We start from the raw sequence: 24,224 nt of genomic DNA, 5'->3' as shown, positions 1-24,224 counted from the left end.
GGAATACCGGTCCGATATCGATATCAACCGATTGTAGATACAATACCCAAATATGTACTCGCTCTGATACGATTGGTACGAAGTAATCAGAGTAATCAAAGTAATCAAAGTAACGATTTGCCTCTCTGTATAGTAATCGTTACTTTCGGTATTCGTAAGTAACGAGTACCTTGTAACGAACAGATACTTTTTCAACATCACTATACATAACATGCTTCGATGATTTTCTCAGAGTATCTTTTCCCTCTTCACGTATAAAGGAAGGGTGGCTAGTATTTTTTTTAGAGGTAAATATGTGGTAGAAAACATGTGTGTTTACAGGTTCATTTTAATTTTTCCTTATTCTGGTCACATTAAAATATAATTTAGATTTATTTATCAACAATTCAAGATTGGGAGACTAGACTATTCTCGATTCTTAATTACAACATTAGAAAGACGTTAAATGCCTTTATTAACCAAAACTAGTGATACTCCGATAGTATAAAAGTCGAGATTTGTTTGGTATAATCACTGTTTAAGTTTTCTGTGCTTGTACAACATCAATATGAAGGTTCTCATTATCTTATTCGTGGTTATTGCTGCCGCTATGGTAAGTAAAAAAGTTTTAACTATTATTTTAAACAAGTTTAATTCTTCTTGTTCTTTTGGTGCCTATTCGTTTCAAATATTGGCGGTCATTCTGGCTATAATTATTTTATTAACTGATGCTTTAAATATATTAGTTGTTGTTGTGGAGAATCATTTCCCCAAGTTCTTTAACCAATTCCTCGCTTTCCGAATACTTTTCCTTGAAGGAAAACCTTCAGTAACCTTTCCTTCGTTTCTCATTATGTGTCCGAGATATTTTAACTTTTTCCTTTTAATGGTATACATCACCTCTCTTTCTTTGTCCATTCTTCGTAATACGGTCTCGTTTATTATCTTGTCCGTCCATGATATCCTTATGGTAGGGGAGCAAAACAGGGATTTTTGAAGTTACTCGAGAGCGGCAGATTACCATATGGGGAGAAACCTGGTACCCTGCAGATGTACCTCTACCATATATTGGTTCTTAACACAGGGAAGTTCGTTAAGGGGGGCCCGAAAAAAAAATCTATCCTAAAAAATACTCGAAATTGTCAGATTAAGATAAGGTAAGTTAAGTACATGCAAAATAGTGTATATTTAAAAAATCTGAAGATTTGGACTGGGCGTAAGAAAACGGGTCAGTCAAAAAGTTTCACAAAAAAAAAGCGAATATTTCGCGAAATGAATAAGAGATCGAAAAACTAAAAAATACCTCAAAAATCTATCGAATGGTACTAAACATGACCCCCCACAGAGAGGGGTGGAGGTAAATTTAAAATTTTAAATACAAACCCAGCGATATTTCGCAAAATGAACATCAGATCGAAAAACTGCAAAATACACTTTCAAAATGTTTTTGAAAAATCTATCGAATGGTACCAAATACGACCCTCCACGGAGGTGGCGTGGGGGTGACTTTAAAATCTTAAATGAGGCCCCCAAATTTCATTGCAGATTTGCATTCTTTACGTAAAAATAAGCAACTTTTATTCGAGACATTTTTTTGAATTATGGATAGATGGCGCTATAATCGGAAAAAGCGATTGTTGGAAATGGAAAATTAAATTAAAAAATGGAAAGTCCCCACTAAAATGGAAAATTTTACTTAACTTTTTTCGGTTTTAGGACCTACTAATCACAACCCAATAGGTCCCCATAACGCTCGAGTGACTGCAAATTTAGCATACTTTGCTCCCCTACCATTAGGATTCGCCTGTATAGCCTCATCTCGAAGGATTCAAGTTTTTTCTCCATCGCTTCAGTGTCCAGAATTCAACTCCCTAGTATAATATTGAGAAGATATAACATCGTATTAGCCTTACCTTTATCTCCAGATTAAGGTTGTGACTTTTAAAGCGTTTGTCTAGTCTATGTTGTTGAATGCACTCTAACCTTCTCTATTCTACATTTTACTTCTTGTGAGTGATCCCACAAGTTGAATTAATCTTCAGAAAATGTTTATTTGTCTCTTGTTTAATTAAGTGTTTAATATTTTTTGCTTACTTACTTATTTGTTTGCACTTACGGATTCCATTTCTCGTATTGCTGGTAGATGTTTCGAGTAAAATCCTTTTAAAATCTTTCTTGTTCTTTTTCCTCCTCTTTTTAAGTAATTCTGCTTGTTCATTGATGGATTGATACCTCTATTGAAGATTGTGACTCCATCTTTTTCACCGTCGTCCAATACTTCTTCTGCGGCTTGGTGATTTAATTCTTGCCTTTTTTCTATTTAGTGTCAATTCGCTTGTATATTGTGCATAACAATTCCTTCTGTCTTCACTCCTCTTTCGATGTTCTGTAATCCTTTTTAGTAGTCTCATCTCCACTGAACCTGTAGTTTTTCTGTTGTAGCTGTGACGAGTCTTCTTTCTGATGCATGTCATTAGTGGTCTTAAATTGGCTTTATAAATTCTTGACTTCATCACTCAGTATTAATATATCTTCTTCTTCTTCTACGGCACTACAGCCCAAATTGAGCCTTGGCCTCCTTTATTTTTTGCCTCCCACCCTTACGTGCGTCGCTGTTTACTGTGTCTTCCCAGCGCTTTCGTGGCTTCCCAACCGGTCTCTTTCCTTGCATTCTAGCATTCAGTGCTCGTTTTGGTATCCTATCCTCTCCCATTCTTATCACATGTCCGGCCCATTGCAATATTTGTATTCTAATGAAGTCTGACAGGGGCGTTTCGCCCCTTTCAAGGGGCGAGTACTTTCCTTTCGAATGTGTCGAGTTTGTTTTTGGATGTTTCTTTCAGGGCCCAGGCTTCACTGCCATAGCATGTTATTGGTCGAATTAAGGTTTTATAGATTCTCATATTTGTATTTCGGTGGACACTTTTAGACCGAAATATATGGGAGAGGTCAAAATAAGCTCTGTTTGCCTGCGTTATTCTCTTCCGTATTTCTCCATCTTCTGATCCGTCGGCATAAATTTCTACTCCCAGGTATGTAAACTTTTCAACCGTTTCAATGTCATCTTCATGTATAATGTTTTCTGGGACTATATTTCTTCTCGTCTGAGTCATTATTTTTGTTTTTTCTGTGTTAATTTCCAGACCTAGCATTTTTGTTTGTGTTTTTAACTCTGCATATGTTTCCTGTGCTCCTGTTGATGTTCTACTGATAATATTAATATCATCAGCATAAGCGGCCAGTTGAACCGTTCGGTTGGTCAGTAGATTTCCTCGTCCAGTTTGCATTTGCCTAACTGCATACTCCATTGCCAGGTTAAACAATGTTGGGGTCAGCCCATCTCCCTGCTTTAGTCCCTGCGAAATGTTGAATAAGTCTGTCCGGTGGGTTTGTATTCTTACACATGCCTGAGTTTCATCCATTGTGGCTTTTAATGAGTCTTATTAGCTTGTGTGGTATTGCCAATTCAGCCAATATATAGTATAGTTTGTTCCTTTTGATTGAGTCGTATGCCTATTTGAAGTCTACACACACGTTGTGAACATCAACATCGTGTTCCCATGCTTTGCTCAAGATCTGTTTGACTGTAAATATTTGATCCAGTGGCAATCTTCCCCGTTGGAAGCCCGTCTGGTACTCTCCAATAATATTTTCTGCTAGTGGTTGGAGCCGCTGGTTTATAATATACATGAGGACTTTATATTCTGTACATAGTAGAGAGATTCTACGGTAGTTTATGCACTGGAGTTTGTCTCCTTTTTTATAGATCGGGCATACTATACTTTTCTTCCAGTCGTCGGGTATTTTCTCTTCTTGAGTCGTTCGGGTATTAATATATCGGTTTCGCCATATATTCTTACTAAAGCATCCTGTTACTCTATTTAGTTTTAAACTTGATATCTGACTTCTTTGGCCAAGTCTCCATAGCTGGACAGTCTAATTCCAAGATATTTTATTTCCATTATTTATCCAATACTGATGTCATCAATTTCTATTTTACATCTGATTGGTTCTTTTCTTCCCTGTGCCCGTCTGATTCAAAGGATGTCCTTCATCACTGAAGCTGAAACTTATTGTGTTTGTTGTCCATTGTTGTTTTCTATAACCAGCTTAGAACTTTTGTATGCTGTGGAAGTTTATACAGGTCTTTTACTTGGTGCGTCCCAAATATACTAGGGTCTCCTCTTGGTTGCTCATATAGTCATATCGTCTTTTGCGGTCCAACGCCTCGAGATTGGATAAAACATGTTTTACAGTTTCTGGTTTGTTATAGCACCGTCTGCAGTTAAGGTGTTAAGGTTAAGGGTGCACACGCCCGGTGAGCATTTCTGTTACTGTTCTCAGTTTGTTCCTGCCTATGTGGAGCATTCCCTCTATTCTTTTTGTACATGTTCTGCCAATGAAGATTTTTCCATTTGTTTGTTTTGGGATACTGTCCCAATATTATTCAAAACTTTTTCGGATCCACTCCTCTACAGCCCACGTTCTGTAGCCTTTTGATGCTCCCAGAGCCACAGCCGATCCATTTGATTCGGTCGATCCTCTTTTAGCAAATTGGTCTGCCTTTTCGTTGCCTTCGATGGCATGATGTCCTGGTACCCAGACAAGCTCTACCTTGTTCGGGTCTCCCAGTTCATGCTGTTAGTTGATGCAGTCCCGCACCAGCCTGAACGTCACTCCTGCAATCCAGTGCCTTCAGTGCAGTTTGAATGACAAACAATATATGTATCTGATATTTTTCAAGGGTTCTATAATTGAGGGGCTCGGTAGTAAACAATGACAAGGGACAAATTTTGATTTTTCGCGAAATAGTATGTAAAAGATGGCAAGGGACATGGAAAAGCAGAAAATTTTACTTAGTTTATCCTCCTAATAATAGATGGAGCCAGATTAATTTCTTAAAATTTGGTAAGGGACATGCATAAGCATGAAAATAACGTTATGTGTCCATGATAATGCAGGTTGTTCAAATCTAAATGGCTTTTTTGCTGTTAACAGTTACGATTCTGAGAGCTACGATGATTGCAACTCAGATAAAGATCCTGAATTTCAAGTATTTAAGCTTGATCAAGTTTCTATAAAGAAGACAATTTTTTTATATTCTTAGAATCAATGTTTGCAAGTAAAAAATGGTAAGGGATGTACTTAACATTGTTTACATCCACGTTCACTTTGCATAAAAACTTAACATTTTTTACTTGCAAACATGAAAATAAATTATCTCCAGCGCTATATTATTATTTTTATTTAAAGGTTTTAGAAAACCTGAAAGATGTAAAATCATTTTGCGAATTGATTCCAGCTGTTTACCACAAATGGTAAAATGAATTCCTAGTACCTACCAAATTATGTTAAGTCAACAACACTTAACACGTTACGTTAAACGATTTCAAATATTTTAGGTAAACAATGTTAAGTTGTAGTTCATATTTTCATACTTTTCTAATTAATCATTATAAAAAAATATTTTGTTTTCCATATTTTGCCTACGTATTAACATGTTCAGCTAGTTTTAACATGCTTCATACTCTTATATTTTTTAATATAAAATATAAGAATATTTTTTTCAAAATTCAACACTTCAAAACTCAAAACTTCTTTGCTGCCCCTTACCATTTTTTACTGCCGGACCCCTCAATTATTTACTTTTGCCTACGTACACGAGCGGCACACCCTCAAAAAAGCGCTTAGTTTTCGAGATACTGACCACGGAGGAGTGAATGGCTAATTTTATTCATACTTTATATTTTCGAGGGTGCTGAAAACGAAAATGAGGTTTATTTTAAATTTCATGTGGATGAACATTGTAAAAATCGCAATTTTACCCCAAATATAAAAAAAAATAAAATCACGTTTTTTTGCGTCTACCTCACTACAACTCTGTTCCATTTTAAAAAATTTTTTTGAAATTTTTACAGTATATAGCTCTAACATTTCTGAAGACAACGGTACCTGCTTCAAGCTTTTGTTCTTATTCTGATAAAGGTTGTGAATTTTTCAAAGGAAAAGGTGCGGATTTGTGCATTGCAAAGTTTAATCGCAAAAGTTGTGTGACGAATTTTAAAATTTAGCTTCTTAATCACACTTATGTTAAAATAGAGAGTACAAAGAAGTTTTCTGATAAGTTTTAGATTAAAATGTTTTATAGAAAAAAAAAAAAAAAAAAAAAATAGGGAACCTATAATGTCGACATTAGAAATCCCCAATATACCGTTTATTTTTCGAGATACTGACAATGGGTGGTGAATGGCTAATTTTGGACTTAGATTATGTTTTTGACCTTGATGAAAACGAAAATAAAATTTATTTTAAATTTTAGATAGGGGAATATTGTCAAAATTGCAATTGTACCCGAAAAATAAAAAAAAAATGAAATCACGTTGCTTTTGCGTTTATCTCGCTACAACCCTGGTCCGTTTTAACATTTTTTTCTAAAGTTTTTACACTATATACCGCTCACTTTTTTGAAGACAATGGTTTCTGCGTTAAGCTTTTAGTCTTATTCTGGTAAAAGTTATGAATCTTTTAAAGTACAAGGTGCTTATTCGTGAATTGCAAAGTTTAATCGCAAAATTTGACTGACAAAATTTGAAATATAAATCTTAAATTAAATTATTTTTAAAACATGAGTACAAAGACGTTTTCTGGAAAGTTTTGGATCAAAATGTTTTATAGAAAACAAATTGAACAACTTTTAACATCGACGTTATAAATCCCCAAAATAACGCTAATTTTTCGAGATACTAATCATTGGTGGTGAGTGGCTAATTTTGATCTTAATTTATGTTTTTGATGGTGTTGAAAACGAAAATAAGTTTATTTTGAATTTTAGGTGGGAGAACATTGTCAAAATCGAAATTTTGCCCTAAAAATAAAAAAAAATTAAACCACTTTTTTCTTAAAATTAAAAGTTGCACCATATTTTTTCTACAACACCCTTAGATCTAAAATTCCCCATAAAACTTCTTTGAATTCTATGGTTTAATATAAACGTAATCAAATAGATAAATTTTAAATTTTGTCACTTAATTTTTGCGATTTAACTTTGCAATTCACGAATCTGCACCTTTGATTTTTAAAAAATCATAACTTTTAGGAAGAAAAGATTAAAAGACTACAGTTGCTTTCATAGTCTTTAAAAAGGTGATGCTGTGTAGAAATTTCAGAAAAAAATATTAAAATAGAACAGAGTTGTAGCGAGTTAAACGTAAAAATTCGTGACTTCATTATTTTTTTCATTTTTAGGTTATAATTGCGATATTGACAATGTTCCCTCACATAAAATTCAAAATAAACCTCTTTTTCATTCTCAGCACCATCGAAAACGTAAAATAAAACCAAAATTAGCCATTTACCGTCCATGGTCATTATCTCGAAATAAGCGTTATTTTGGGGATGTATAACGTCTATATTAAAAGTTGCGCCATTTTTTCTTTATAAAACATTAGTAACTAAAACTTTCCAGAAAACTTCTTTGTGCTTTCTATTTTAACACAAACGTGATTAAAAGGCTAAGTTTTAAATTTCGTCACTCAACTTTTGCGATTAAACTTTGCAATGCACTAGTGATGTAACGAATATTCGTATTCGCATTCGCATTCGCGAATATTCGCATATTTTTGCATATTCGCATTCGCATTCGAATTCGCAAAACTTGTGCGAATGTTTTGCGAATATGAATATCTAAAAAAAAATTTTTGAGATAATTATGAGGTTAATAAAATCAAAATCTATTCACTTCTCATCTTTTTTTATTAAGAAAAGGTAACTTAACCTTGTATTATCACATTATCAGCCTTCACATTATTTTATTATATTATGGTATTATGTAATAATAGTAGGGGAGGAAAGTATGCTCAATTTTCAGTTGTTACTCGAGCGTTATGGGGACCGATTAGGTTGTGAAGAGTAGGTCCTAAAACCAAAAAAAGTTAAGTAAAGTTTTCCATAAAGTGGGAGACTTTCCATTTTTGAATTCAACTTTCCATTTCCAACAGTCGTTTGTCCAATAATTCCAAAATATGTCTCTAATAAAAGTTGCTTATTTTTACGTAAAGAATACAAATTTGCAATAAAAATTGAAGGCTCCTATTTAAGATTTTAAATGTGTTTGGTGCCAAAAGTCTGGTGTCGTAACTACTAGATCATTTGGGAGAGAATGCGACAAAGACGACCATTTATAAAGCTTAACGTGTAATCGAGAAACATAACATTATATTCAACTTCATACATTTAATTTATAAAAAACTTTGAAAAACTCCTGATACAAGAATAAAAAACTGCTAAATGCCGTAAAAATGAGTGGCGCATACAATATTCCAGCTACAAAAGACCTGATATGAATATTATGTGGCGCGAAAATGTATTTTCATTTTGATGGAAAATAAAATTCTAGTTTTATTTTATTAAAAGATTTTTTCCATAATATTTGCTAAATTTGAAGTAAAACGCGCCACAAAAGAGCCTCAAAATGCAAACTGTATTAAAGTTACTCTTTTGTGGAGCGTTTTATTTCAAATTTAGCAAATATTATGGAAAAATCTTTCAAAAAAAACTAGAATTTTATTTTCCATCCAAAATGAAAATACATTTTCGCGCCACGCAATATTCATATCAGCTCTTTTGTAGCTGGAATATTGTATGCGCCACTCATTTTTACGGCATTTAGCGGTTTTTTATTCTTGTAATATCATACAACAAACAGACTCTTACAAATATCTGGGACACGAGATCAAAATAAGCAGAGACAATCAATCACATGCAATACAGAGGCGAATATACCTGACATGGGCAGCATTTGGCAAGCTACGGCATATTCTTAAAAGTTTAATTCCCATGTGTCTCAAGCAAAAGATTTATATGACCAATGTGTTTTGTCCGTACAAACTTATGGAGCAGAGACTTAACACTGACGCAAAAATCCGCGAATAAACTCAGAGTTACACAACGAGCCATGGAACGTGTAATGCTGAACGTGAGCTTTCGAGACCACATATCAAACCAACAAATCAGACAAGGATCAGGAGTTCAAGACGTCATCGAAAGAGGTACGACGCTTAAGTGGAACCGAGCAGGGCACTTAGCAGGAACACAGGATGTATCGTTGTCTTCAAAAATGTTAGAGCTATATACTGTAAAAATTTCAGGAAAAAAATATTAAAATGGAAAAGGGTTGTAGCGAGGTAAACACAAAAAACATGATTTTTTTTATTTTTAGGGTAAAATTGCGATTTTGGCAATGTTCCCCCACATCAAATTCAAAATAAATCTCATTTTCGTTTTCAGCACCGTCAAAACATACAGTATGTCTAAAATTGACCATTCACCTCTCCGTGGTCAGTACCTGGTCATTTTGAGGGTGCCTGCCGCTCGCCTCCCAATTCTAATTTCTGTAAAGTGATCTGATTTATCATTCTATTGACGTCGATTTCGAATATGTCAATGTATTAAAAATAGTCTTAGATTTTGTTTTTTAGTCAATTTGTTTTATAACTAGGTTATTGTTTCCTATAGCTTCCACTCCATGGGTTCTACAGGTTTTATCATCACCATCATCATCAACCAGCCAATCAAGTCCACTGCTGGACATAGGCCTCCCTTAGTTCTTTCCAGTGTTCTCGGCTTCTTTTATAGTTTTTGGGCCTCCATTTCATGATTCGTCTTGTCCAACGTCCATCTTGTGTTCCTGCTAAGTGCCCTGCTCGGTTCCACTTAAGCGTCGTACCTCTTTCGATGACGTCTTGAACTCCTGATCTTTGTCTGATTTGTTGGTTTGATATGTGGTCTCGAAGGCTCACGTTCAGCATGACACGTGTCATGGCTCGTTGTGCAACTCTGAGTTTATTCGCAGATTTTTGCGTCAGTGTTAAAGTCTCTGCTCCATAAGTTTGTACGGGCAAAACACATTGGTCATATACAGGTGTTTCTAGAGTTACAGGGTGTTTTATCGATTTTGCCAATTCCTTTCCTAAGCCATAACTTTAGAACCACCCTGTATATTTTTTATATTTGGTATACATGTGTCTCATCCAAAACCCAAACGACTGACATACTAATCACAAAAAAATCCAGGTCCAGATTAACAAAAAATTATAAAGTAATTGTGACCTCAAAACAACACCCTGTATATTGAAATTCTGAAAATCTGTTGGCATATTTAAAAAGAGCACAAAAAACTAAATCTAATCATTCGCTTAAATTTTTCGGCCAGACAATTTTATGACTTTAATTTTGAAATTATATTGAATTTTTTAAGAACTCCGAGATTAAATAGCAGGTATTATTAACTTTTAATTATAAATTATTAAAGTCATTGAATTAATACTTATTTTAAAACTAATCACTACTTATTTACCACATTGGAACGACCCAATTATTAATCACAAGAAAAATCCAGGCCCGGATTAACAAAAAAAACATAAAGTAATTGGGAAATTAAATCAACACCCTGTATATTGAAATTTTCAAAATTTGTTTACACATTTGAAAAGACCACAAAAATCTGAGTTTATCGGTTTGCTTTAATTTTTTGTGAAGGAAATTTAATGATTTAATTTTGAAATTAAATATATTGATACCTTTATGAACACTGAAATTAAAAAGCAGATTTTTAAAGCACTTTTAACAATAAATTATTAAAGTTATTAAATAAATACCCATTTTAAAAATAATCAATACTTATTTACTACATTCGCACGATCCACTTACAAATCACAACAAAAATCCAGGTCCGGATTAACAAAACAAGATAAAGTAATTGTAACCTTAAAACAACACCCTCTATATTGAAATTTTCAAAATCCGTTTGCACATAGGTATAAAAAGAGCACAAAAAACTAAGTTTAATCGTTCGCTTAAATTTTTTGGCCAGACAAATTAATGAATTTAATTTTGAAATTATGTCGAAATTTTTAAGAACTCTGGGAACTCATAATAAAAATTTCGATATAATTTCAAAAGTAATGTCATTAAATTGTCTGCACCAAAAATTAAAGCGGGACATTAAACTTAGTTTTTCGTGCTCTCTTCAGGTGTGCAAACGTACTTTAAGAATTTCAATATACAGGGTGTTTTTTCAAGGTGTACGGACCTGGATTTTTCTTGTGATTAGTAAGTGAGTCCTTCTAACGCAGTAAATAATAACTGATTATTTTTAAAATTAGTATTTATTCATTACCTTGAATGATTTATTATTAAAAGTGCTTTAAAAACCTGCTTATTTATTTCAGAGTTATTAAAAATTTGAATATATTTAATTCCAAAATTAAAGTTAATAAATTTTTGCACAAAAAATCAAAGTGAACCGATAAACTCGGATTTTTGTGGTCTTTTCAAATGTGCAAACAAATTTTGAAAATATTAATATACAGGGTGTTGTGTCAAGGTCACAATTACTTTATGTTTTTTGTTAATCCGGACCTGGATTTTTCTTGTGATTAATAATTGGGTCTTTCCAATGTGGTAAATAAGTATCGATTCATTTTAAAATGAGTATTTATTCAATAACTTTAATAATTTATAATTAAAAGTTAATAATACCTGCTTTTTAATCTCAGAGTTCTTAAAAAAGTCAATATAATTTCAAAATTAAAGTCAAAAAATTATCTGGCCGAAAAATTCAAGCAAACCATTAGACTTAGTTTTTTGTGCTCTTTTCAAATATGCAAACAGATTTTCAAAATTTCAATATACAGGGTGTTGTTTTAAGGTCACAATTACTTTATAATTTTTTGTTAATCCGGACCTGGATTTTTCTTGTGATTAGTATGTCGGTCGTTTGGGTTTTGAATGACACATATGTGTACCAAATATTAAAAAAATATACAGGGTGGTTCTAAAGTTATGGCTTAGGAAAGAAATGAGCCAAATCGATAAAACACCCTGTAACTCCGATATAAAAGTCGTTAGGGCGAAAAATTTAGTACACCTAGAACGGCCTCGGTGATCTCTATTTACCATTAAAGTATTTCCGTTTCCCAATGAAACACCGTGTATAAATCTTTTGCTTGAGACACATGGGAATTAAACTTTTAAGAATATGCCGTAGCTTGCCAAATGCTGCCCATGTCAGGTATATTCGCCTCTGTATTTTATGTGATTGATTGTCTCTGCTTATTTTGATCTCTTGTCCCAGATATTTGTAAGTGTCTGTTTGTTGTATGGTATTACAATAATAAAAAAAAAACCGCTAAATGCCGTAAAAATGAGTGGTGCATACAATATTCCAGTGACAAAAAAGATGATATGAATATTACGTGGCGCGAAAATGTATTTTCATTTTGGATGGAAAATAAAATTCTAGTTTTATTTTAAAAGATTTTTCCATATTTGCTAAATTTGAAATAAAACGCTCCACAAAAGAGTAACTTTGATAAAGTTTTCATTTTGAGGCTCTTTTGTGGCGCGTTTTTCTTCAAATAGAGCAAATATTATGAAAAAAAATTTTCAAAATAAAACTAGAATTTTATTTTCCATCAAAATGAAAATACATTTTCGCGCCACGTAATATTCATATCAGCTCTTTTGTAGGTGGAATATTGTATGCGCCACTCATTTTTACGGCATTTAGAGGTTTTTTATTCTTGTATCAGGAGTTTTTCAAAGTTTTTTATAAATTAAATGTATGAAGTTGAATATAATGTTGTTTCTCGATTACACGTTAAGCTTTATAAATGGTTGCCTTTGTCGCATTCTCTCCCAAATGATCTAGTAGGTACGACACCAGACTTGTGATAAGACAATCCGAGTTCATATCCCAGCCATCCTAATAATTATTATGGCCGGCAAATGAACTCCGGTTGTACGATCAATCGTAGCGTCGTTACCACTACAACTACATAAACAATTTCGGCGATAATGGTTAAATGGAATACTTCTTGAGTTTGATTACTTCTGAACGGCTTAACCGATTTTGATCATTAAACATGAGTTTAAAACGTATTGACAAGTAGTATCTGATGCATTCATGGCCAAGTATGATAACTGAAGGTATTACAGGAATTATTGAACTTGAAAAACCGTTTTCCCATAAGAAATAGATTTGATCATACTTATGAAGCCTATAACTTAAAAATTCGAATTTTCCCAGATATGAGGTCTACACAGTTAGACGCGTCTAGAGTCCTACTACAAACGCTCAGTTATTGGTGCAATCGTAGTTTGAAATTTTGAGAAATTGTTTAAAAAAAAAGTTTAGTTTTTCAGTTTTTCGGTTATACTGAGCCGTTTGTATGTCTGATCCTAACCGCTTAGGCACAATTTGATAGCTTTACTCAACGCTATTGATTTGGTGTATTTACGGTTTTTCTGTCTCTCCTTGAACCTAAGATATATTACGCCCAAAAAATATGCCATTTTGTATCTATCAAGCGCTATAGCTGGCTTATGGGTAGTCAAAAGTCCGAAACTACATCGGTTCTGAATCGGCCCTAACCCCCTCTTGAAACAGAAAAAAAACTCAGATCGGTGTAACTTTTCCACACACATACATACACACAAACATTTTCCCACATTGGTCTCTCAATCCCAAAGGTTTTCATGCTTAGAGTCCCATTGCCTTATACACTGCGCGTCATAGAAAACGGGCACCCTAAAAATGGGTCATTTTTGATGTCGCGTATCTCCTAAACCTGTTCTCCGATTTAAGTGATTTTTTGAATATGTTATAGCCTTATTCTTTGACAATATCTCTGTAATCATATTTTTGCTAAACAGGTAAAGTTTCATTGTATATCGGGTGTCCGAATCAAACTGTGTTATTTTCTCAAAGTTCGCAACACCCTGTGGAATATTCTAGAATTTATAAAATACTGAAATTAAAACCCAACTATAGCCTCATGTTTTCTTAACATTCTGTTTTTTGATTCATTCGCTTATGTTGGATACTACAAAAGTTATGTACTTTAACAACTAGCCATGTTCTTCATCAGTACAGGGTGTTATAAGTCTAACGGGTTTTAGGAACTAAATAAGTTCGATAAACTTTAAGGGGTAATTCTGCATTAAAAAATAATGACAGTTTGCTTCATAATCATATATCCGCAAATGCTTCGTTTCCGAGATACGGGATGTTAAATTTTTCTTACAAACTGATGATTTATTTATTGCTTTAAAACCGGTTGAGATATGCAAATGAAATTTGGTAAGTTTTAAGAGATGGTTATTGCGCATTTTTTTACATGCAACTAAGAATTTTATATTCACCATTGGAGCGCATACGGGTAATATGACCGATCAAATTATTCGTATGCACGCCAATGGTGAATAAAAAATTCTTAATTGTATGTCAAAAAATGTTCAATAACTACGTCTTAAAACCCACCAAATTTCATTTGCATATCTCAACCGGTTTTAGGGCAATAAATAAATCATCAGTTTGTAAGAAAAAATACAACATCCTGTATGTCGGAAACGAAGCATTTGCGGAAATATGTTTATAAAGCAAACGGTCATTATGTTTTATGCAGAATTACCCCTTAAAGTTTGTCGTACTTCTTTAGAAACACCCTGTACTGATAAAGAGCATGCCTACTTGTTAAAGTACATAACTTTTGTATTATCCAACATAAGCGAATGAATCAAAAAACAGAATGTTAAGAAAACCTGAGGCTATAATTGAGTTTTAATTTCAGTATTTTATAAATGCTAGAATATTCGACAGGGTGTTGCGAACTTTGAGAAAAAAACACAGTTTGATTCGTACACCCGGTATACAATGAAAATTTACCTGTTTAGCAAAAATATTATTACAGGGATATTGAAAAAGAATAGGGCTATAACATATTCTAAAATCACTTAAATCAAACAACAGGTTTAGGAGATACGCGACATAAAAAATGACCGATTTTTTAGGGTGCCCGTTTTCTATGACGCGCAGTTTATATACGTGGCATATAAATAAACAAATAAATGACCAAAACATGTTTTTTAATGAGTTTTCTTAACCAACTTAAACTTGAAAAAATGTAACTAACTTAAAAAAATAATGTAATGTAAATTAACATTACAAGTTTTCTTTTGTGTGGTACTCCTCAAAACATGACACTACCACACACTACACAAAGGCCGACTCCGCATCTTGCACACATGTATTCGATTCGCTTCTTTTTTTCTGGTCTTTTCTGCGGCTACAAACGCTTTAACTCCTAGCAGCTACCTATAAGCGTTGCCACCAGTGCTACAATATAGCATATATATCTAAAATATGTGAACAAATACACACGGCCTGTCTTATGTGGCAACATTTTGAGGCTTTGGGACACCAATGAGTCTAAAATTTTATAAGCAACGCATATTTTCGGCTTTGGTAAATTGAGACCATAACACCTTGAACGTATATATACGGCGGCTGGGAATACAGACCCACTTTTTCAAAAACATATACAGGGTGAGTTTTTAGTGCGGGATTGGTCGATAATTCCATTACGGTATAGAATATCGAAAAAAGTTATTTAGAAAAAATGTAGGCAATGATATTCTCCACGCTTGGAAAATATGTCCATTTCTACAGGGTGATCAATAACAGCGTGGTATATCAAACATATAATTTTTTAAATGGGACACCCTATATATTTTTTCATATTTATATTCCCCTCATAATTCTTGTTCATATTATATAGGGTTTTGCATTACTATACAGAGTATTTAACAAGTTATGACCATTTTTATTTCGAAATCCCTATGAGAATAACACCCTGTATATAAAGGAGTAATTCATAGACAATAATTTGTTTTATGTAGTAAGATAAACAATATACTGTAGTTTTTAAATTAAGTCCAATTGAAATCATTGACGAATGTTTGTATACAGGGTGAACTACAAAACCAAATTATGATTTTCTCTATTTTTTTAAATGGATCACCCTATATTTTATTTTTCAAAAATATTGTATTTATTATACTCTTTCATTTTTATATAGCATTCCCTATATCTAAACTTATTACTTTCGGAGATATTTTTAGTTTTCTTCAACTTTCGGGAATACATTCAATGTTTCTAGTAGAAAGAAGTTGGTATTGAATGATAATTAAACAAAATTATTTTTATTCAATAAATAACCAACACAAAATATAAACCATAGCAATATGCAATGAATGTATCTATAAATGTGATATTAAGGAATTATCATATTTCCCTACAGTATCGATTTAGCATTCGAAGCGAACAGGTCGTTTTTGCGTGTGTGATCGGTGAAAATTAGTTTTGGTGAGTCGGTAATTAATAAAATGGAAGTCAATACCATTGGCAAAGGACATCCACCCGATCGGGGAGGGACGATAAATATTAATAATATGGAACTGGATCAGGAGGAAAAACAAACACAAATAAGTCAAAATGCAAGTTCACAGGTACAAAAGGTAGCAAAAACACAATCAAATAACTTTTTTCCAGTTTATCAGGTAAGCGATAACAATAATTCTAATGAAAACCAGTTGCTAATTAAACCTATTAAAAATAAATATACACAAGGAGAATAAGGACCGTATTTTGTCTATTTACAAAACCGAAACGGGCACATTGGCCGTCTACATCGAATCGCCACCGCGCGTCTTGTGCTTTCTGCAGAACCTACGGTAAGAGATAATATAGTTCACATCAGCGTTATTGGTAGAAATAAAGTTAGAATTGAATGTAATTCATATAAAAGCGCAAATATTTTAATTGATAGTAAAAATTTATTAGAAAAAGATTATGACATATACATTCCTAATTTTATGGTACAAAAAAGTGGAGTAATTAAAGGGGTCGATAAAGGTATCTCAGAAAACGAATTAAAGGACATTATTGTTTGTAAATATGGTAATTTTAAGGTATTAAGTGTAAAAAGAATGAAAAGAAAATCAAACAACGAGCTGATAGAGACGGGTACGATAGTGGTGACTTTTAGAGGACAAATGATACCAAAAGAAGTTATCATTGAGAGAATGATATATCAAGTCGAAACCTATATACCGAGAGTAATACAATGCCTAAATTGTTTAAGGTATGGCCACGTCACTGGTCAATGTAGAGGGAAAAAAAGATGCGGACAATGTGGACAGGAGCATGAATCTGAAGCATGTGAGTTAACAGAGCCTACTTGTTTATTCTGTTTTGGAAAACACTCAGCACTGGACCGAGCAAAATGTCCTGAGTTTGAGAAACAAAAGGCTATCAAATATCTTATGGTAAACGAAAATATGGCATTTGAAGAAGCAAAATTAAAATACAGTAATAGTTATACCTCAGCCTTAAAAACATCAAATGCAGGAAATAGATATACAATAACAACAAAAAGAAAATGGAGCGAAGCCACTCAAAATAAATCGGTTTACCCATATTCGGAAGAACATGAAAATATTTTAAACAATCCTAGCACCTCTGCGTACCCGCCTCTACCAATTCCTAAGAATATTCCAATGTATCACAAACAGGTAACACAAAATAACCAAACAACAAACAAAAACCTTAGTGAAAATATATTAACAATTTTTAAAAATATATTAGGTAAAAAACTTTTGCCGACAGAAAATAAACAAATTATGGAAGAATTTAAAGATAGTCTAGAAAAAATTTTAAATGGATCTAACAAGTAAAAAAATCTTACAGTGGAATTCACGATCGATAATACACAATAAGGGACATTTCGAAAAATATATATTTGAAAATAAATTTTTGGCTATATTATTGAGTGAAACTTGGTTGAAACCAAACACAAACATAAATTTTTCTCGATATAATATATTTCGCGAAGATAGACCGCAAGGTTTTGGAGGGGTCGCAATATTATTAAATAAAAACATAAATTTTCAGAATAACTTAGATTTTTATAAAATAAATAATGTAATGTGTGTTGCAGTACAAGTCATTTTAAATCAAAATATTTTAAATCTATATTCTCTATATGCAAAACCTAAACTAGGTATATCGAAAAATGAGTGGGTCAGGTTCTTTAATAGTTTAAACAAACCATTTTTAGTGGGGGGAGACTTCAATTGCCATAATAAAATATGGGGATGTGATGAAACTGATCGCGAAGGGATAAATCTTTTTGAAGCTATGGAAGAATGTGGACTTAATTTCTTAAATGACGGTTCGGAAACATTAATTCGGAGGTCCATGAATAAAAATAAGTCAGCTATAGATCTAACAATTTGCTCAAGAGATATCTATTATAAATGCTCTTGGCACACAGAAAATATGAGTCTGGGTTCAGACCATTATCCAGTAGTTATCGAATTTGCACATGATAGTAATGTAAATACCTGTTTTGATAATAATGATATAATTAGAAATAGAATTAAATGGGATATTAAAAAAGCGGATTGGACAGTTTTCTCTTACTTGTTAAGCAATAAACAAAAAGACAATATAGGACAAAATACAGAACAAGAATATCAAATGTTTTATGATTCTATAAATGATGCTAGTAAAATTAGCATTCCAGAGAAGAGAAAAGTGACCAATGCAAAATTTAATAAACCATGGTGGAATAATGAATGTAGGGAGGCTATTAGACTACAAAAAGAGGCCTTTTTACAATTTAAAAGAATATCTAATCACGAAAATTACTTAAAATATCAGCAAGCAGAAGCATATAAAAAAATAATTATTTTAAATAGTAAAAGAGCCTCATGGAAAAATGTATGTAATAGTTTGAACAAAAATACACCGATAGGTAAAATATGGAGTGAGATTAGAAAATTAAAAAACGCCTATAATCCACCTAAAAATCCAATAGTTGAAAATGAATGGATCGAACTATTCTTTAACAAAATTGCCAGACCTTGGGTCCTAGAGGAAGAAATTACATGTACAACGAACAGTACAATCACTGAAGACAGTAAATTTCTAACAGAATTATTTAATTTGGAAGAGCTTAAAAATTGTTTAAAAAACAATAACAACTCAGCTCCAGGAAAGGACAGTATTCACTATAGTATGCTATATAATTTGCCTATCCAAAGAAAAATACAACTACTAAATATAATAAACCGCATATAGACAAGCATGGAAGTTCCAAACTCATGGAAAGAATATATTATAGTCCCAATTCTCAAGCAATACAAACCCGCAAATTGTCCTGATTCATACAGAGGCATTTCGCTATCGTCATGTATCTTGAAAACATTGGAGAGAATGATTAAACAAAGATTAGAATTTTGGCTGGAGAAAAATTCTCGACTCTCTCCAACACAATTTGGATTCCGAAAATCATGTTCAACAATGGAAAACTTATCACACTTGGTACTAGATGTTTACAACTCATTTTCTACTAATAAGTCAGTTGTAGCTACATTTATCGACGTCGAAAATGCATATGACAATGTTAATCTGGTAAGCCTGTATCACCAAATGAAGAAAATAGGAATCCCAGATATACTATGCTGGAGAATTTATAAACTTTACAGTAATAGAATCTTGTATATCCAAATTGGGAATAAACTATTAGGTCCCAGAATATCAAACATTGGGATACCTCAAGGAAGTATTCTAAGCCCAATATTATATGCTATTTATACTTCGGATATAGGTAAAAGCATATCAAATAGTACCCAAGGTAAAATATTACAGTTTGCAGATGACATATGTATTTACGTAGACCAAAACGAGATAGAAAAGGGCTGCAAAATAATAAATAAAGTATACAGTTGTTTACTTGAAGACTTGTATCACTTAAATTTAACAATATCTTTAAATAAAACACAAATTTGCATATTCTCCAGAAAGCAAAAACTTCCCGAACTAGTAAAAATACAAAACGTCCAGTTCAAAGTTCAACCTAAAATTAAGTATTTGGGGATGATATTAGATAGAAAACTGAGCTGGAAAGACCATATTGAATACATTGTGACAAGAGCTGAAAAAGGTTATAATGCATTACGAGCAGTAAGTCACATAACTTGGGGAGCAGATGCCAATATTTCATTAAAAATGTACAGATCATACATAAGATCTATTTTAGATTATGGATGCATATTTTATAATCAGGCAGCCAAAACTCATCTTAAAAAAGTAGACGTGTTATCAAATAAATGCCTTCGATTATCTATCGGAGCTCTCATAAGCACCCCATTGTCAAATTTAAGTATAGAGTGTAATGAACCACCACTATACCTAAGAAGAAAAACTCTATGCGAAAAGTTTATACTTAAAAGTATTGCTAAAGAGAGTTTAATAGGGGATAAGTGTCAAAAACTTTTTATACATGACCTAACGAGTGAATACTGGAAGAAAAAACCTTCTTTACTACTTGCTGAAACATATAACAGCTTGCGCCAATTTAAAAATAAATTATACACATCAAAAATATCACCCACATTTCAAATATATCTAAATAGCACTCCTAATATACAGCCAATTTACATGAAAGATTATTCGAACTTTCCAGCGAATTTAAGGAACTCTATGTTTAATGCAGATATAGAAACACTATGCCCACAGTATTACCAAATTTATACAGATGCCTCAAAGATTAACTCTAAAGTTGCTGCTGCCATATGGGACCCTAAAACACAGTACAAAGAAGGAATAGGACTGGATGAAGATACCACGGTATTTACAGGCGAACTAATAGCAATATTGAAAGCAATGAAATACATAGCCACGATCAACAATAACAACAATAGATTCGTAATACTGTCAGATAGCAAAAGTGCTCTAAGTAAAATGGAAAAGTGGACAGGACATAACAATCATATTATTATAGAAATAATAAGAAACTTTATCGAACTCAAAGCCAAAGGCAAAGAAATATCTTTCTGCTGGATAAAAGCTCATTGCAATTTAAAACACAATGAAATTGTAGACAAACTAACAAAGAGTGCTACAGAACTAGAAACTAACTGTGAATATAAGCTAACACTAAATGACGCATATGCTTATATTAATAACAACAAAATGAATAACTGGAAAGAATGGTATACCAACTCCAAAAAGGGACTGTATTATAAAAGTATTCAATACAAAGTTTTTTTTGTAGGAATTTTAAGATTCTTGTATATTAGGAAAATATGATAATTTCTTAATATCACATTTATTGGTATATTCACTGCATATTGCTATGGTTTATATTTTGTGTTAGTTATTTATCTAATAAAAATAATTTTGTTTAATTATCACTCAATACTAACTTATTTCTACTAGAAAAATTGAATGTACTCCCGAAATTTGAAGAAAACTAAAAATATCTCGGAAAGTAATCAGTTTAGATATAGGGAATGCTATATAAAAATGAAAGAGTATATTAAATACAATAATGTTGAAAAATAAAATATAGGGTGATCCATTTAAAAAAATAGAGAAAATCGTAATTTGGTTTTGTACTTCACCCTGTATACAAATATTCGTCAATGATGTGAATTGGACTTAATTTAAAAACTACAGTATATTGTTTATCTTATTACCTAAAACAAATTATTGTCTACGAATTATTTCTTTATATACAGGGTGTTAATCTCATAGTGATTTCGAAATAAAAATGGTCATAACTTGTTAAATACTCTGTATAGTAATGCAAAACCATATATTATATGAACAAGAATTATGAGGGGAATATAAATATGAAAAAATATATAGGGTGTCCCATTTAAAAAATTATATGTTTGATATACCACGCAGTTACTGATCACCCTGTAGAAATGGACATATTTTCCAAGCGTGGAGAATATCATTGCCTACATTTTTTTTAAATAACTTTTCTCGATATTTTATACTATAATGGAGTTATCGACCGATCCCGCACTAAAAACTCACCCTGTATATGCAGCGTTGGGACAGAAAGGGTTAACGTACATATAATGAACAGATATTACACTTTTTACGTCATGGGTGGCATTTCTTGTATTGCACCTAAACATGCAATAGCTCCTAACCAATCCATTCCTCGGCTAAAAACTAAACCCGCACCTGAGGTTTATGGAAGTCAGAGAGCTGTTCAACTATTACATTTTGAAAGGACAAAACCTCAAGGTTTATCAGAAATGAAGATCCGAAGGGAATGTTCACACCAACTGAAACTGTGACTCCATCTGTGCCTGATCTTCTGTGGCTCTAAGGGAAAAGCAGAGATATTATCGGTATTTTAGGATGGAATGGATTCATGGAAGCTGTGAGAAGAGACATACCATATTCATATTATGAACTAACATTTATTACTTGTACAGAAAACTAGGAGAAATTTATCAAATGACAGCATTCTAATAAAAACTAATGTTTTGGAATGTAAAAAGTGGGTTTTGCCGAGACCGTTAAAAATTGTCAATTTTCAACTTGCACTTTAGACCGAACGATTCGTCTGAAAAAAAAAGTAAATAGTGATATTGGTAGATACTTTTAAATACTTTAATTTCTATTAACAGACCATTTACTAAAAGTTAATAGTTTTCGAGGTTTGAGCAAAAAATCGAAAAAAAGATGAAATTTTTCGATTTTCTCGCGATTTTTTCAATGTTCCGGCAACAAATTTTGTCCGCAAACCTCATATTCGGATTCAGCAGCCCAAAATCCATATATAATGAAAGAAATCAGAACTACCCCAAAACTTTCCCACTAGTGAGCTCGTCGGGTACAAATTCACTGAATCATATTGACGATTTATCAAATTTCAGAAAATTGTATTTGTTATTATTATTGTTATTATTTATTTATTTTTCTGACTTTATATTAAGCTTTGTCCATAAAATTTGTATAATTTTCAGTGACAATAAAGCATATTTCTATTCTATTCTATTGAATCAAAAGCCTTCTCGTAATCGACAAATGCAAGAACCAGTGGTATTTTGTACTTGATGCATTTTTCAATTAAAATCTTTTTTGTATGCAAATGGTCATTTGTGCCATATCTTGTCCTCTTTGGCGTGATAAAAATCAAGTTTAGGTGTTAGTCCCTTCGTTAATATTTTCATAAAGGGTTTGTCTATATTTGTTAAGAGGCTGATGGGTCTATAGTTTTTTTAATTAGTAATACCACGTATTTTGTTTAACAATACTATACTACATTCGCTCTCGCGAGATTTTTTTGAGACATTCGGAATAGGAAACGTACAACACAAAAATTCCTACCTCACACTATTAACTGCTAAAATCAACTCAAATCAACTTAATCTTTCATTAAAAAAAGAAGAATTATTAGAAATAGTGGGAGTGTCTACTAATCTCATAAAATTTTGTGAAGTTTATTTCTACAAAATATTTTTATTTTGTACAATAAATAATTTTCTCATTTGCTATCAATACATTATAATGGTTTAAATAAATAAATATTGATTGGCGTAAGGTTTATGTTATTTTTATGTCTGTTTACTATTAATAATATTGGATATGAGCAGGTGCGTTGGTTTTGTAGTAATTTCCAGTCACTTCTGACAACTGAATTTTTCAAAAAAGAAATTACTAACGTCAGTGTCAAAAAAAATCTCGCGAGAGTGAATGTAGTATATCACTACATTGTTCCAGTCTTTTGGAATTGTACCCACATGTAAGCATTTATTAAACAGTTCGCTTACTGAATTTAATATAATTTCTCCTCATACTTTTATTGCCTATCATTTGTTTTACTTTATTATTTTTTTTCAACTATTTATTTCCAATTCTAGAACTATTATAATATATATAATAAATAATGTAGTAAAACAAATGATAGGGTTCATTTGTTCTTAGGGTCCTTCCAATTCCGCCATTGAATAATATTTACCCCTTTTAGGTGGCGGCGGCATGATGTAATACTTATTACCATTATTTTTGACTTAAAAAAAAAAAACGTAATAATTAGCGACAATATTGACTTTATAGGGGAGTGCATTTAGATTTTCACTTCGGAAAAAATCAAACAAGATAGAACTTTTTGTAATTTTATTAAGAAAAGTGTAATAAACAACATACCAAAAAGTTCTACTCGAGAAGTGGGTGCTTCATTTTTTATTAAACAAATGAACTACGAAATTAGATATTTTTTTAAATAACTCCGAAAATATAAATTTTAGAAAAAAACTGACCATTGAAAAATTCAGAAAATTTTACAAAAAAACCTTATATAAAGAATTTTCTAAAATTAAATCTGTATCTTCTATAATTTTTTATTTATAACGCTAAAGTCACCCTTCTCACAAACATTGGCGCACTGTAAACTAACGTACGGCGCAGTGCACGGTTGAGTTATTTTAATGTAAGTCTTTAACTAATGGATCAAATAAAATTTTACAAATTGAACATGAAAGAAGAATAATTAAGATGTCTTATGGTCATAATAGAAAGAAATAAAATATAT

The 24,224-nt window shown here is 32.2% G+C and overlaps 1 protein-coding gene across 3 annotated transcripts in view; it reads left to right on the top strand.

The window, feature by feature from the left end:
• Window positions 1–491: 491 nt before the first annotated feature.
• Window positions 492–24,224, top strand: part of LOC126885305 (probable H/ACA ribonucleoprotein complex subunit 1-like protein) — a 55,796-nt gene continuing 32,063 nt past the window's right edge. For all 3 annotated transcript variants that reach the window (XM_050651822.1, XM_050651821.1, XM_050651820.1), the window contains exon 1: window positions 492–592. In XM_050651822.1, the coding sequence (XP_050507779.1) occupies window positions 548–592 (45 nt within the window). In that variant the 5' untranslated portion in view covers window positions 492–547. The remainder of the gene's footprint in view (window positions 593–24,224) is intronic.

The sequence above is a fragment of the Diabrotica virgifera genome, chromosome 5 (assembly GCF_917563875.1).
Source record: "Diabrotica virgifera virgifera chromosome 5, PGI_DIABVI_V3a".
NCBI classification, from domain to species: domain Eukaryota; kingdom Metazoa; phylum Arthropoda; class Insecta; order Coleoptera; family Chrysomelidae; genus Diabrotica; species Diabrotica virgifera.
Note: the sequence above shows the minus strand (reverse complement) of the source record. Positions and strands in the feature narration are given on the sequence as shown.